Source organism: Pieris napi, chromosome 13 (assembly GCF_905475465.1).
Source record: "Pieris napi chromosome 13, ilPieNapi1.2, whole genome shotgun sequence".
Taxonomy (NCBI): domain Eukaryota; kingdom Metazoa; phylum Arthropoda; class Insecta; order Lepidoptera; family Pieridae; genus Pieris; species Pieris napi.
In genome coordinates this window covers 2,852,199-2,868,201 of record NC_062246.1, presented here as the reverse complement: position 1 = coordinate 2,868,201, position 16,003 = coordinate 2,852,199, and the positions used below count along the sequence as shown (strand labels likewise).

The 16,003-nt window shown below is 32.2% G+C and overlaps 1 protein-coding gene across 1 annotated transcript in view; it reads left to right on the top strand.

The window, feature by feature from the left end:
- Nucleotides 1–16,003, top strand: part of LOC125055214 — a 59,835-nt gene that overhangs the window by 5,857 nt on the left and 37,975 nt on the right. Inside the window, exon 2 of the mRNA XM_047657557.1 lies at nt 10,139–10,239. Coding sequence (XP_047513513.1) covers nt 10,139–10,239 — 101 coding nt within the window. The remainder of the gene's footprint in view (nt 1–10,138; nt 10,240–16,003) is intronic.

Below are 16,003 nucleotides of genomic sequence, written 5' to 3'. Positions count from 1 at the left end.
ATACAAACCTTTATTCTATAATAGAGAAGAGATTTATTTGTAGAACTTCAGTGTCTTAGAATTTTCCTATACACAACATTTTTTCAAACCTTGGGTTATACTATAGCATTTTTGTTACAGATCCCTATTTTTTGAAAATGTAATATAGCCTATATTGTCCTCTTGTAAAACGTTAGAATACGGGGCGGGGATTGAATTACGCGTTACTGTTTATATTATTTTCGAATTTCCAGTACTTGACACCACATAATGGTAACTTTTATACGAGTCACTAGGTGGTCTCTAAAAATTGCGTGACGTAATACTTGAACGCTGATGCAGATGCAGCTTTCTAATGATGAAAGAATTTGAAATCGGTCCAGTAGTTTTTGTGTGAAAACATTCCAAACATACATACAAAAACACAAATGTGTTCTTCTTTATAATATTAGTATAGATGACAGTTATATAACCAAAGTAGCATTACTATAAATATGACAATTGACGAAAATTATTTAATATCAAAATTATTACTGTCCAACTATATAGACGTAACAGTGTTGTCAATTTAACAAAGGCAATTTGCGCAATTTACACTTTGGCACTGCAGCGACCGCAAATCTCACGATGGTTCTCTTTCCGCACAGACTAGCAATTATTAATAGCAGTTATTCTCAAATTATCGAGGTTTCATGTGTTAACCACTATTAACAAAAGATTTTCTTCCAAACTTAGATACATAAATCACCCGTTGCCTTCAAAGGATTAATAAATAAAAGAGTAAATATAATAAAATATAAAAATAGAAATAATCATTATCGGATGTATGTTACCTATTTGATCATTACTATGACCTGTGTATTTAGATTCCCTTTTTACACGCTTTATATTAGCTTCACCTGTATGTATGCATGTATGTATGTATGTATGTATGTAACCGACTCCTTCGGACTCGATTTTGACTCACTTTTAACGGACAGATTTAATTCAAACTTTGCGCACCTGTCAAAGATCGATGACAATGCAATAATCCGAAAAAAAAAGAAAGAAATAAATTAAATTTAACTAAAAAATAAATAATAGTTACAAAAAAATAAAAAACACGCTTTTAAAGCACATCAAACTAAAACGTGAAAAATAATTCCTAATTTAGGCTGAAAATGGTAATAAACAAAAAATACTGGTATTATTGTGAAAAATGTGAAAGATGTGCTTTAAAAGCGTGTTTTTTAGTTTTTTTTAACTATTATTTATTTAAATTATGTTTGTCAATGGTAAAGGGACTCTAGTAAGCAATTCCGACAACAACTTTGTTATAAAAAGATTTAGTGCTAAATGAATCTACGAAAATTCCCATTAGGGCGTTCTTGTCTCAACTTTCACAAAGTTTTTATAAAATCACTTAAGTTCTCTTCTTATTACACAAAAATGTTTTTATATCAACTAAAATTATTTTCCTGTTTATATTACTGGAAAAAGTGAGGATTCCGGTTTTGAGCTGCCAAATATATTGTTCACATTCAGCTAACACATAATATACACTCCTCAAAATTTTACAATATGAGAAAAAAGGTTCAGGAATTGGGGTCGTTCACCTCTACGGCGTCATTTAAGCTTCACATATCCTTTTATATCCTGGGTAATTTTCTCAGCAATCTACTTAATAATAGACAAAAATAAATTCAAATATGTATTTTTAACGTCGTGAGGTTTCCGGTTTGAAGAGACAAATATATTGTTCACATTCTGCTATCACATAATATTGACTCTTCAAAAATGTATAATATTAAAAAATTGTTCAGGTTCAGAAATTGGGGTCGTTCACCTCTACGGGGTCATTAAAGTCTAGGGCTTAACATATCTTTAATTATCCTTGGTCATTTTCTAACTAATCTGCATATTTTGGAACAGGTGGAAAAGGTTAATATTAATATACAAAAATAAATTCAAATATTATTAACGTCGTGAGCTTATAATGTATTGAGCGGTGGCGCTGTAATCCCTTCTTTATACATAATAAATAATGTTTTCGTTAACACCTGATAACTCTTTAAGTCTCGCGGAAAAAGGTGTGCAAATATTGTTTTATCAAAATACTGTAAGATACTTATTCGATTCGGAAAAATACGAAAAACAATGTTTAGGAAATATTTGATGAAGATGAACAATGCGTAAAATTTAATGGGTAACGTATAATTCGTATGAAGATATTATGTATGGAGAAAAAGTCAATTAAACCGAGTTACTGGAACTGGGAATGAAAACTGGAATATGCTGCTACGTGTGATTGGTCGAAAGGACAAATAGATCGCGTCGCGTGTCTGTAATTGAACTAGTGGAGCTTGACTCATCTCAGACAAAAGGAACGCGCCATCGTTTCGTCTTTTGTTTTTACATTCTCACTATAAAATGTAGGCCTAATTCGCTTTATATCGTTATACAAAACATGAGAATATGTATTATATTTTAACAATGGTGTGAATCAAATCTCTAAATACGGTGAAATGTATTTACTATATTTGTAATGTCAGTTTACGAATGTACGTGTGTAATTTATTTGGACAAAACGGTTTTTGTACATATTTATTACATACTACGAAATTTTATATCGCTGAGTACAATGATTGTTTATTTTATGTAATCAATCCTTTTTGAAAGGCATGCTTATGATACCTACGTTTGGTTTCAACTTCCCTCTTTGATCTTTACTCTCAAGGTAAATAAATGTCTGCTACAAAATACGGATGGATACTGTAAGTTTTTATAAAGGATTTGAAGTACGTTCTTGGGTTTATTCATTACAAAATAACTTATGTTTATTCTTTGAGATCTTATGAATAAAGTTCATTGTGTAGCAATTATTATCAAATTATATATAAATAAATACTCTAGTTTAATAACTTTCGTCCGGTCTCAATCGGCAATCAGTAAACTACCTCGTAAGAGCAATGTAGCCTACACCGGGTTTTCTTTACTTGTTGATTTATTATAATTACTTAAACTAACCTTAATTTTATTAGTATGAAACTAAAGGTCCCTAAATGGGGCTTTATCCCACATGAATATCGTAAAGTTTTAACAATGATTTTCGCGTATAACGTAAAAATCATGAGTTTTATATCGGATAATAAATATATTTATTTAACGCACGAATATGGTGTCCGATACCAGGCCGTTAATAAAATAAAAATAATAATAATAAATGTCTGTTAAATGGACATTACTAACAAAGAAACACATACATAGGTACAATAATGTGCCTCTTGCTCCATTCCTCTCTAGACGATTTAAAAAAAAAAACAAATATAATATTATAAAGCCTGATAATATATATTGTATATTAATTGTCAATTTATAAACTAAGAAATATTCAAGTTTCAAGTAATTACGTTTAAGTTTATGTATCTGAAAACTAATTACGAGTTTGAAAGTCGTCTTATGTTTAATACTGCATAAAATATTTTAGTCTTTCCATAACTTAAAAGAAAAAGATATAAACTTGCTCCTTATGGTAAATTAATGATGTCTAGAATTCTTCCTAAGCGACAAAGTTTTAATATTTTATAAGAAACGTAGCATGTTTGAGAGTTGTCCTAAAAGTTTTATACAAAGCTTATAGGACCTTTAAACAAGAAGATGAATTATATAATACATTATTAACTAATTTATAATATATGGAATCGGAAAATATAAACGAGCTCTAATACGATTTTCGTTTAAAATATTGCGAAATATATTAATTAATTAATCAGTGGCACTACAACCTCTTTAGGTTTTGGCCTCAGATTTCTGAATCTGTTTCATTATAATTTTTAATCTAATATGCAAGTAGGTGATCAGTCTCCAGTGCCTGACACACGCCGTCAAAATTGTCGGTCGAAACATGTCGGTTTCCTCACGATGTTTTCCTTCACCGTCCGAGCAAATGTTAAATAATGACACATAGAATGCACATAGAAAGAATGTCCATTGGTGCACAGCCGTGGATCGAACCTACGACCTCAGGTATGAGAGTCGCACGCTGAAGCCACTAGGCCAACACTGCACACTGCTGTGAAATATATTATATTGGACAAATAAAACCTTTATTCATAAAATCATAATACTGTTGTGCAAAATTAAGGTTTAATAATAATAAATAAAAGTAAATAAATTTTAAGTGGAAATTAATGTTTAAAGAACTTTATTTCTCATTACAAAATGAATTTTATTTACATGAGAAACTTAATATGTATATACGAACCAGATACCCGTCACCATCAGCCGTCCCAATTTTAGTCCACTAGGCTCATTCTGATATACGTACCTTAAATGCCCTTTTGAATTAGTTAAACGCGCTAATATTACGAAATTTAGACGGAAATTATCATATAAAACACGCATATCATTGAAATCCATGATAGATCTTAATATTTATATACATTTATCGTTATATTTTATTTTTACTACGGCTTAGTTTATAAAAAGCTCGTACAGTGTTTTCTTTAAGTAATTAGAGCGAGTTGTGAAAGCCTTCGTTTTCTATTGACACAGTAATTTTCCTTGGAAAAATTATGGAAAAGGTGTTTAATGAGCACTTTTTAAAGCGTAGCTTTAATATAAGTTTTAATATTAAAATGTCTCAAAGCATGATATTATGTGACCAATTTGCTACGTTTGGATTAGAAAAGCGATCTGGGCCGCGCCCTTTGAAACAAGTGACATTCAATATTTGCGCTTTTGTAATGCCCTCTATGACTGAAGTTTCGAAATTGTGTTGTGAACGTGTGGAATTACATTAAAATATATTTATTAAAAACAAAAATAAAGAAAAGTCATACAACAAGTAAAAAGCTCGAAGAAGGCTCGAAACTACTTATAATAAGTTTTCGCCGTTTTATTTCTTTTGTTTTAAATTTAAAAAAAACCAGTATGGAAAAGTGTTCCCTATAAGTTGATGCATTTACTATAAAAATAATTATAATCTCGGATTTTCTTAAAACAAAAAGAGATAAATGTAATTTTGAGTATATTTATGAAAAATGGGAAGACATTTTCAATTTTTCTAACGTAAAGATCTTTGTTGTAATTTTTCTGTAGAATAATGTGTTTAAACAAAGGCTTTGTTTAATCAAAATCAGATGTCGCGAAGTAGTTATCATTTAATTAAAACCACAATTCAGTCAAAAGACACACAGAGGAGGCTTTTATTCTAATTCTAAAGAAGTCGTGGTTATCTGTTCGTTATTAACAAAAATACTTATTTAACTTTAACACGTTTTTTCTTTTACAAAGTATGTAATTACTTTCCTTGTTACAATGTTTCACAATGAAATTATTTTCTAATTACATTTTTAATCACGGAGTAAATCGAAAATTATCAGTCAATTATTTCTTGCACTTGCCATACTTACTGTTATTAAGTTGTTATTATTAGTTCCTTCACTCAAAATACTTTATCTCACAAACTAATGATACGACAATCGTAATTGTTTTTTGTTTTCGCCCATGGGGCAGGCTATAGTCTTTCGACCATACCGTTCGCCTTTCGTAGAACGTTTTCTTTAATTATACATTAAGTTCATTTATGTCTTTCGTAAATATCAATTATCAAATTTATACACGTATCTTTTGAAGGCCTACCTAAAATCATTAATTTAATACTAGTAGCGCCCTCAATGTGTCTTAACTTTTTCAGCTCACGTAATACAAAGGACTAGCCCTGAAAAAGTATTAGTTTGAAAAGTAATGAAATATGACAAGCGCGTTCTGCCTAAAACGCTTCAGTTTTTTAGTATCCCTATTTTTCCACTAAATACATAATTCTAATTTCACAATTTAAGTTCTAACTAAAGTACTATCTGTCTCTTTTTATCACAGTGTAAACACGACGCGACAGAGACAAAAGAGTAAAATAAAATATGTTTATTATGGAACATAAGATATATGTATCACTTATTCCACGTCATTAAATTTTAATTTGTAGGCATCCCTACTCATCGGCAAAGAAGACAGAGGGTGTAGGCCTAGAGAAAAAAAATCGGTTGTCTGTAAAGTCGGTTTACTGACGATAATTGAACGTGACAACGTCACGAATCGCTCACTCAAGTAGGAGAGAGACAGATATCGAACGCCGAAGAGCGCGGAGGCCGATTGTGCCTCTCTGTCGCTTCGCGCTCTCGCTTGCACTTCAAGCCTTAAATGGAACGCCTCAGAGCGAGGTAACGCCGCATGAGTCATGTTTTTTCGTGCGTGTAGCCGGCTCCATCGATTTATAAGACGTTGTCACTTCAAAAGCCGGCGTAAAAAGCTCTCGGTGCTCTTTTAAAATAGTAAGTAATTAATCCGTTTTTGCGTGTACAAATTAGGGGGTTGAATATAATAATAGCAATAAGACGTCGTCGTCTTTAAAAAAGCTATAAGAAACTTTTAAAACGTCTACGGAACTGGACCTGCGTTAAAGAGGAATAAGTTTCCCAGTATTGATTCTCGGATAACCGCTCTTGGCTCACTGAGCATAAGTGTTTGCAAACTTGTGAATCCAATAAGCTTAGTTGTTTTGACGTTAAATGAAGCGTTTCAGACATTGATTAGGCTCACGATCAATTCATTTGATCTTAGTTTGAATGCTTCTAAGATTGTCTTTGAACTATTTGGAACAAATTTAGTGTGTATGTATAGCAATTATTTCTCCAAATATTTCGCACACGGCCATATTGTTTTTGTCGTTTTCTCTCTTTCTTTAATCGGCAGCTGAGCGTGCTAATGATGTCTGAGCGTCGTGGTCAGCAAGGAAGTATCTAGAGCGGACTATCTATTTCCACCGGTTCCTGTCCAGCGCCTCTCTTATGACAGTGTATAGTTTTGAGGGCGATAAGTCACTTGATAGGTCCACCTGGTTGGTGAACGGCCACCCGATCTTTTCCATTCTATGTTACCAACCACGATCAGTTTCTCCAAGTTCTCATCGCCTCTGCGAATTGTATGTTTATCGTTTTAAGGTATACAAAATATTACTCGGTCGATATCTATATATACTCCTGCCTATATATATGCTTATATTGTTAAAGTAATATATTTTTAGTTTAGTATGTTTGCAATAAGTAACATAAATACTGGACCGATTTCAAATATTGTCATTCACCGTTAGAATGCAACATTATCGAATAGTAACATTCTCTTATTTTTTCCAAAATATATTAAAAAATAAATGATCAGTCTTGCAAAGCCGAGAAAGGGTGGTATTTTATTTTCTACAAAATATCTTTAAAGGCATATCTTAAATCCATCTGAATCTGTGTCAAATACCACACAAAAAATCTAGTCTTGTTTTGAAAACATACCAAAGTATCTTTGAAATTTCTAAACCTATTATTCAGCAAAGCTAGGGTAATGAAATTGTACGTCGTGTCAGCTTAGCTGGGATAAAACGCGTGAAGGAATGGCGGCATCGTGTGTCAGAAAAGTCTTATAGTTTCGAAATAGAGCTTCAAGCGCTTTTTGTTTTTGAAGAGTAAATTGGAAATGCGAGGAATATTGATGAAACGTTTTTAGCAACTGTCTTTCTATGAACACTAAAACTTGCTAAACAGTTGCCTCAATAAATATATCCTAAGATTGCTACAATTATTTTATTCTTGAACTATTCGGATTTATAATATTATTATAGTTGCTGCGCTACTAGCATTCGCTGATTATTTTTCTTCTGTATCTAACTTATTTGATATGTTAGTCTTTATTTTCCTTACTATATTTTCTTTTACCACACGAACACGTACAAGGACTCGTTAAGTATCACAAAATATTACGCTTATAATGTTTTCGTAGACGAACTCTATAACAACAGATAGCGTTTATTTGTAAAATGATTGTCTTAGCCAAACCGTGTTGTATCTATGCCATTATCGGGGAATGGCTAAACTAGTGTTTTTTACCTCTACCACCTTTTTGTCCAAAGCCCAACTTAGCCATACATAATTTGTAATATTAAAAAATTGAATAATTGTTTACGTAAGTAACTTAGAGTTTGAGGAAGATATTACTAGGATATTGTTAACGGTATATTGTATTTGTAAGTAAATTTTCAGAGAAATTTATGATGAATTTCAAATTTCAAGTAATTTTAAGAAATTTTCGAATAGCCCCCCTTAACAATCAAGTTGCCCCCCTGTCGGCGTGGGCCCCACGTTGGGGTAACACTGGGCTAAACCAAAATCGGCTTGAAAAGTGAATTATGCAACGGAAATTTCATTTTTGAATTATAAGAGATGATTAATGTTATCTATTAGATAGACTTTTCAATTGAAAAGAAAGATAATAACAAGGTTTTATAGTTATTTATTAATATTGCCTTTTAAAACTGTTGTAACCAGCCAGTTATTACGATAGTCCTATAATCTTAACCTCTTTGACTCGACACTACATAGAATTTACAATTTAAAAATCGATGAACAACCTGAGTTTTATGTATATTTTAACAACACCAGAGAGCAGTGTTAGCTTAGTGGCTTCAGCGTGCGACTCTCATCCCTGAGGTCATAGGTTCCATCCCCGGCCGTTTATATCCCCATAACGTTTGGTTGTATCCCCACTAAGATTCACAAGTAACAATGCTGATCTTAGCAGACGCTCTATTCCAAACTTAATAAAGAACAAAAAATATCCTGTACCAAAATATACTTGTATTATTTTTAAGATTATGTTACAATATTAATAATGAGATTTTTAAGGACCTGATTTCGCCCATTAACTAAAGATAATTAAAATGTTTAGCTGTTAAAAAGTTTCACCTTTAATATTTCTTCGCTTCTATAACAATATCTTATACAAGGTGCCTACGACAATACTACTAAGCCAATAACCAAAACAAAACACAACTATCTGTGCGAGTTGCGTCAGAAGTGTCAAATTTCAGAGGGTGAAATGCTTTGACAGTTCTTGAAGCTGAAGTTCCATTACGTTCTAGAATACGAAGTGTATTTCAAACTTTGTTCTGTATTAAAGTTAATTTATCTAGCTTATATTCATTATTGTTTTATGTATTGCATATAAATCCTTTTATACTATTTCTGTAAATTATAAATGTTTATAGGCATTCGAATTTCAACCCCAGTCTCGCACTAGTGGATTCCATGCAATTTATAGCTCGCAGAGGAAAAGAAAACAAACGGGTTATTGCATTTGATACACGGAAGTTATACTTAGCGCACGGTCTCGAATTCGAGATCTCTGAATTGGAGGCTTTAAAAAAGGCAAAAATATAACAAAGAAACAATTGCAATCTAAAACCAAAACCAATATTGCTTTACTTTTTATGTATCTGTTCTTCTTTGAATTTCATTATAAAGCTTTCAATCCAGAAACGTCCCACCTTACAAAATTAGTAATTCAAATATACCAATTCAGGTATTGATCTGATGATGACTATTTCGTTCTAGGTTAATTGCATTCGTGACACACGTTGACACATTGATTTTGTTTGGTTTTAATCATAAGATGGCGTCGACTATGACTTTTAATTGCCTTAATCCATTTTGGACACGTACATGCGCTGGATAATAAATGATCTATCGAAGTGATTACAGTTTTGCCAGTTTTATGGTTAAGTCTGTTGTTTGTGGTTAAATAATGAGTTTATTATATTCGAAAATCAATTTAAATTAAAGGAGTGTTTTGTTTGTTTCTTGTGATAAAAAAGTCCTTTTTGAAGTTATACTTCTTTAGGCGCGTTATGAAAAATTGATGAGAGTGAAATTTTACGATAAGCGCGCACCGTGACACAAAATTAACAGAATGAAGTTGCCCCCGGAAGATGCTACGGCATTGGACATAATTTAAAAACAACATTCGAATAATAATAGAATTTATGTTACACTTAATGTAAGAGAATAATAATAAATATTTATTTATTTAATTTTTCAAATGTAAACTGAACTTTATTGACTATAATGACTCCTTTTCCTGTCTTTGATTATTTAATTGTAATTAATTATTTGCTTGCAATGAAAAACTATTTTTAATAATGCCAAAGAAGTATAACTTCTTACGCGCGTACATAAGTACACGCACCCTTTTAATTTATTTGTAAGGCATTTCGGGGTAGCATGCTCAAGTACATACTAATAGTACATAAACAACAGAAGTGGAATCCATCACCTAATTATATGTAATTTGGTTTTAGGGTTGGGAAGGAAGAACGGATAATGGTGGGGATGGAGCAGAACCGCCACAGCCTGCGCACGGGCCACTCGACGCTGTTTGGCAGCCAGTTGCTGGAACCAGGTAAATAAATATACAACCTTCATCTATGTAATTAATTACATACAATAATATTATACTATTTATTTGGGAAACAAAACAGATACATCTCCATACAATAAAAAAATCGGTTGTCTGTAAAGTCGGTTTACTGACGATAGTTGAACGTGACAACGTCATAAGAAAATACTGATGGAATGGTTGCATTTTTTAAAAGAAAATTTTAATTTTATTTGTTTGATAGATATTTTGTATGGATATAGAAAAGGAGGTAAATGGAAATCGCAATTGAATTGATCAAGTTACATTTATTTGTACGCATAATACAATTATGTAAATTTTGCACATCAAGCCTTAAATGTAACGCCTCAGAGCGAGGTAACGCCTCAGAGGGAGGTAACGCCGCATGAGTCATGTTTTTTCGTGCGTGCAGCCGGCTCCATCGAATTATAAGACGTTGTCACGTCAAAAAGTTAAAAAATAAACACATTGGATGTATCCACAAAAAGTTTCACCGATAAAAAATATGATACAGAGCAATGCAAAACAAAACATGACAGCACAAAATTTATAAATCCGGAGAGCGACAGACATACAAGTAGCTATAATAAAGAAGAAAGATGCAAGGATTAGGTCATTAATAGCTGTTTTAAATTATTTTTTAATGAAGCAGTAAGCAGCGAAAAATAAATAATAGGCAATATTCAATACCCACAGAACAGAGATTCTAGATTACAGTTTTGCAAAGACTATCATTTGCGTTAAATGCACAATAGAAAATGTTTAAATGCTAATAAATAAAAAGGAAAACGCATTTTTCTCTTATCAAGGGAAATAACAGGTCCTGCGGCGATAGGTATAAACGAGGTTAAGTGTTCATTTACATACTTAATGTATTTAAATTAATGCAGTTTTTACATGATTATATCGTTATTTATTACGAATTTTAACTTGTTTACTTTCTTGGCGTGAAGTCATGCTGATAACTTTATTTATTAAAAAATCGAATGGTCTTTTTATGATTAAAAATACGAAATATCATACCTACATACTTACTTACTCCGCTGACGCAGCGATCTAAAGAGAGCCTTGGCCTACGAAGCTACATAACGCCAACTGTTTATTTATTTATCTACGTAAAAAGATATTTAATAATTTAAAGAAATTACTAAGATGTTTAGATCTTACCTTAATATATTCATTAGTTATGGCGAAATTTGCCATTGTCACGTGACTATTTTCATACAAATTCAACTAGTGGACGACGCGACGCCTTCCGAAAAATAATTTTGGCTCAGGCCGGGTCTCGGGTTATCCCAAATATTTATTATACTTTGTACTTTAAATCTATTGTAATACTTTGTTTTTACTTTGGTTTATTCTGGCTAAGCGTCTCAAAGTTGCCAACTTTTATCTTTAATTTACATAATTTCAGACGTTTTCTCAAAGTTTCTCTTATTATGAAATATTGACTTTCTAATTTGTTGAAAGAAGAAATTATTTAAGATTATTGTGAACACATTACAGTGTAGACGGGAAATACCACTATGGAGTATTGTTTACGTTGTGTACAAAATATGATAAGTAACAGCCATATATTTAGATTTACATTATATACATAAGTGGTGCTGCTAGAACGCCATGTTATTCTTGTCAGCCTGTAAGTCTCGATTTTAAATCGTACCCTTCATCTAATATCTAGGTGCGCGATACTTAGCCCTTAGTATGTTTGTTAAACGCTGGCTTATACCAACGAATAATTTTATCAATCATAATAATAATTCAATGGCGCTTCAACCCTATTATTATTTGTCTATTTTAGTTTCATAGACAAGTGACGGGCTTCTGTCTGACACATTTTATCGATTTAAGACATACCGGTTTCCTCACGATGTTTTTTCCATATGATCGAGTGTTAGAAGCGCACATAGACAGAAAATCCATTGATGCACAGCTGGGGATTGAATCTACGCCATCAGGAAAGCAATGAATACGGTGAAGAAAAAACGTCATTACAACAACAACAACAAAAGCTAAAAATCCACGGATCGCGTCAGGCGCAGAAAATATGAAACACATAGAAATCCAACACCAAGGAGTGAAGCTTTTTTTTATTTTACTTAATGCTACTATTTAATTTATGATGCATGTTAAACATTTCGTCGAACACTCTCGAACGAATGCACTAAATTGAATTTTTTCGTTACTGTCTAGACAAGGTTTGCATGAATGAAAATTTTTAATCGATCTTCAATGTAATGAAAAATTTAAGATTGGCTCGACTCAACTTAATTAACAACTTCACACCCGTGAATTGAAAATGTAGTTTTATTAGATACTTCGTTGACTGTAAAAAGGCATATCATATATGTAACATATTATATTAACTCGTCTATACTCGGAGCTCAGCCAGTTTTGTATACAAACCGGCGCATTAGGAATTACTTTAGATTACAAAGGCAATAATTTATACGTAAGTGTCTGCGTTAAATCGAAAAGCTTAAATATTGCTATTAAAACCGCCAACGAGCCGCGTTGGCATGTTGCCAGCGATTTGGCCGCCCTTGCTTTTGCATTATTTGGTATCTATTCAAAAACTACCAAAAATATAGTGTTTGTACCTCTGTACATTTAAACTTAGGGTCCTTCAAGTAATATCGCACCAATATAGGGATCCGATTCAAGAGACCGAGCCTTTAGGCAATGCAGGTCTATATGTGTCAATAGGTGGCGGTATCACTTAATTAATATCATTGTAAGCTGTCCGTTTGAGGGCAAACCGTGTTCTATATTTTTTCTCTAAATATAAATCTAATATATAAAATTCTCGTGTCACAATGTTCGTTCCCATACTCCTCCGAAACAGGTCGCCGATTCTTATTAAATTTTTTATGCATGTTCAGTAAGCATGATAAGTGGTGTCCACCCCAAAAACTTTTTTTTATTTTTTAGACAACATTTTTTGTTTTTATTTTTTTATGATACAGCATATAAATATACATACAACCCTTAATTTTCATCAACCCTCTACGATCAACCCGTATTTTTTATTATAGTAGATAGTTATTTTTATTGAACTAAAAAAATGTTTCCTAGAAATAATATACATGGCAAGACGACATTTGGCGGGTCAGCTATTTGTTCTATAAAAAATTAGGAGATACAAGCATGCTTAGATATGACTAATTTAAGTTGAAGTATTGTTGAAAAAATCTTATATTTGAAGGCTTAACCAATCCAAGATGCTTAAAGATAGGATAATTAAAATTTGTTCCTATTACTGGTTTATTTACGGCAACTTTGCATCAGACTTTCTGTGCCTAATTATTGATTCATTCTGATAATAGAACTCAAAGCAAAGTTGCATTGAAAATATTTGCAGTCTGATGAGTTCAATTATCCTTTGAATAGAAAATTGTCACAATTCAATTACAAATGCCGATTTACACGAAAAATCGATTTGTGTTAAAAATGCAGTGATTATGGATGCATTCTCATAAAACTTTAAAAATAATTCGCTCAACGTGACGTGATCAATTTTATTAAAAGGTTTTTTGTTTGAAAGGTTGTCTTTTAAATGCAAAGTTGAAATATTGCATTTATAGGGAAATTAAGTTTTTGTATAACCGTACAGTGGGTTAGTTACTGCGATGGACAGGGGTTTATAGTTTTTATTTGCATACCTCCAAACTTCTTTATACTACAGAAATATAATGTAAAGTTAAATAATAAAAAAAAAACAAGTGAGCGTCTAAAGAATATAAAGCCCGTATTGGGAAATTGGGCAGACACACTTCTATTTTTGTTCCATTGATAATAATATTTCTTTATTATTATATACTATTAGGCATTTAGACACATCCATCAGTCTGCAGTCAGGAGTCGAAAAAATGACCACAGGGTGGTAAACGTGATGATCGCTAAAGAATTCCCAGTACGAGACTATCGCAATTTTGAATTTTAAATTGGAAAAATGTCCCGCCATTTTGCGTGTTAATTGGTATTATCTAATAATGACTTAATCATGACTAATATCATATTTTTTTAATTTTTTAAATTTTTAGCGAACTTCTTATTAACTTTAGTTGCAAGCATCTGATATACAATTTTAATTAAATTTAAACCCACTTAGGGATAGTCCAAGTTTCATTACAATCACTAGTATTTGAGATAGGATACACGCGTTTGAGACCATAGTGTATTAAATCGTCTTTTTTAGCAGTGTTATCCTACTAGTTTAAGCGTACGACTCTCCTCACTAAGGTTAGTAGGTACGATCACCGGTTCAGCACCAATGGATTTTCTGTCTGTGTCCAAACACTTGTTCGTACGGTCAACGAAAACATCGCGAGGCAACCGGCGTGCCTTATACCCAAAAATCGACGGCTTGTCTCAGACCCAGAAAGCTGATCATTTACTTATCTATTAAGAGAAATAAATGATCATGAAACAGATACAGAAATCTGAGACCCAGCCCCAAAACGGCACTAGTATTTTTCTCTCGTCGTTTTAATCGTTTGATAACCAACGACATATCAATTGTTTTCAGCAAAGAACTTATCGTGCGTATAAACTTGTCGACAATAGAAAAACGCGATGCAATTTAATCCCGTACATTTGCTCAGGTTTTCAATAGCTACCAGTTAACCCAGTTTTGTACTCGGACGTATGTGACTTTTATTATTTTACGTGAACGAGTGCGATGGAACCTAAGAGATTGCATTTCCTAACTTTTATAATGTATTTTTTTAATTCTATAACTTGTATATATTGTATAGGATTTAACCAACATAACGCTAGTGTTTTTATTTTATTTTTACTGAATCCTATAAGGCTTAAGAGTCTACGCACTGCTGAGGCACTACTGTCGTACCATTAAGTAGGTACTGTTTAATATAATCGTTCAACTAAAGTTCAAACAAATGAATGAAGTGTTAATAAAACATATGTCTTATATTAAAACTAAACTTGGAGCTGTACAGAAAAGAGTAATTTAGAAATAATACGGTTCCAGTTCAAAGAGCTTCGGGGCATTGTCAATGTCAAATGAAAGTTTACAAGGATTTTAATGTGGATACGCTCACGTAAGCTACATGAAAATGTGAATGCTGACGCCTAAAGAGAACTAAACCTTTTGAGTTACTAAAACAAGTGTATTGAATATAAGTGCAAGTGCGTTGTCTCGGATACACGAACATAGTCAACACATGATAGAAGACAGACTGATAATAAACATTACCTAAGTTTAAGTTATTTACTAGTATTGTAGAAAAATAAGTCAACATAATATTTAATATAATATAATAATATTAGCCATAATTATTGTATAGGCTAGATTGTAATCCATGTAACGTCGTACTCTCTTTTGTTAACATTTTTGTAAGAAAAAATATTATTAGCATACAACAATAATGTAGAATACAATGTTGATGTCAAAGGGCTTGAAGCGAGACCTAAAAGACCTAGGATCGACAAGTGAATTGAGGCGCAACCTGTGGAAACTTCACTTTTGTGGTTTTCACCATATTTGACTCGGACAAAAATTGCGAAAAACCTCTGTTTAAAAAACAAAGTACGAAAAACGGCAATTTGTTGGTTAAAGCCTTAATAAGAAAAGTGAAAAATGTTTCGTAATACGTTTCAACTTTTCTTGTGGGATTCTTTCTGAAAAGCAATTTATTTGGAATGGCGTGAAAATTAATTAAACAGTTGAAATAACAAAAAGGGTATATTACGTTATCTTCCTTTCATGGACTACATATTTAAATAAAGCCTTTTTAATGAATTC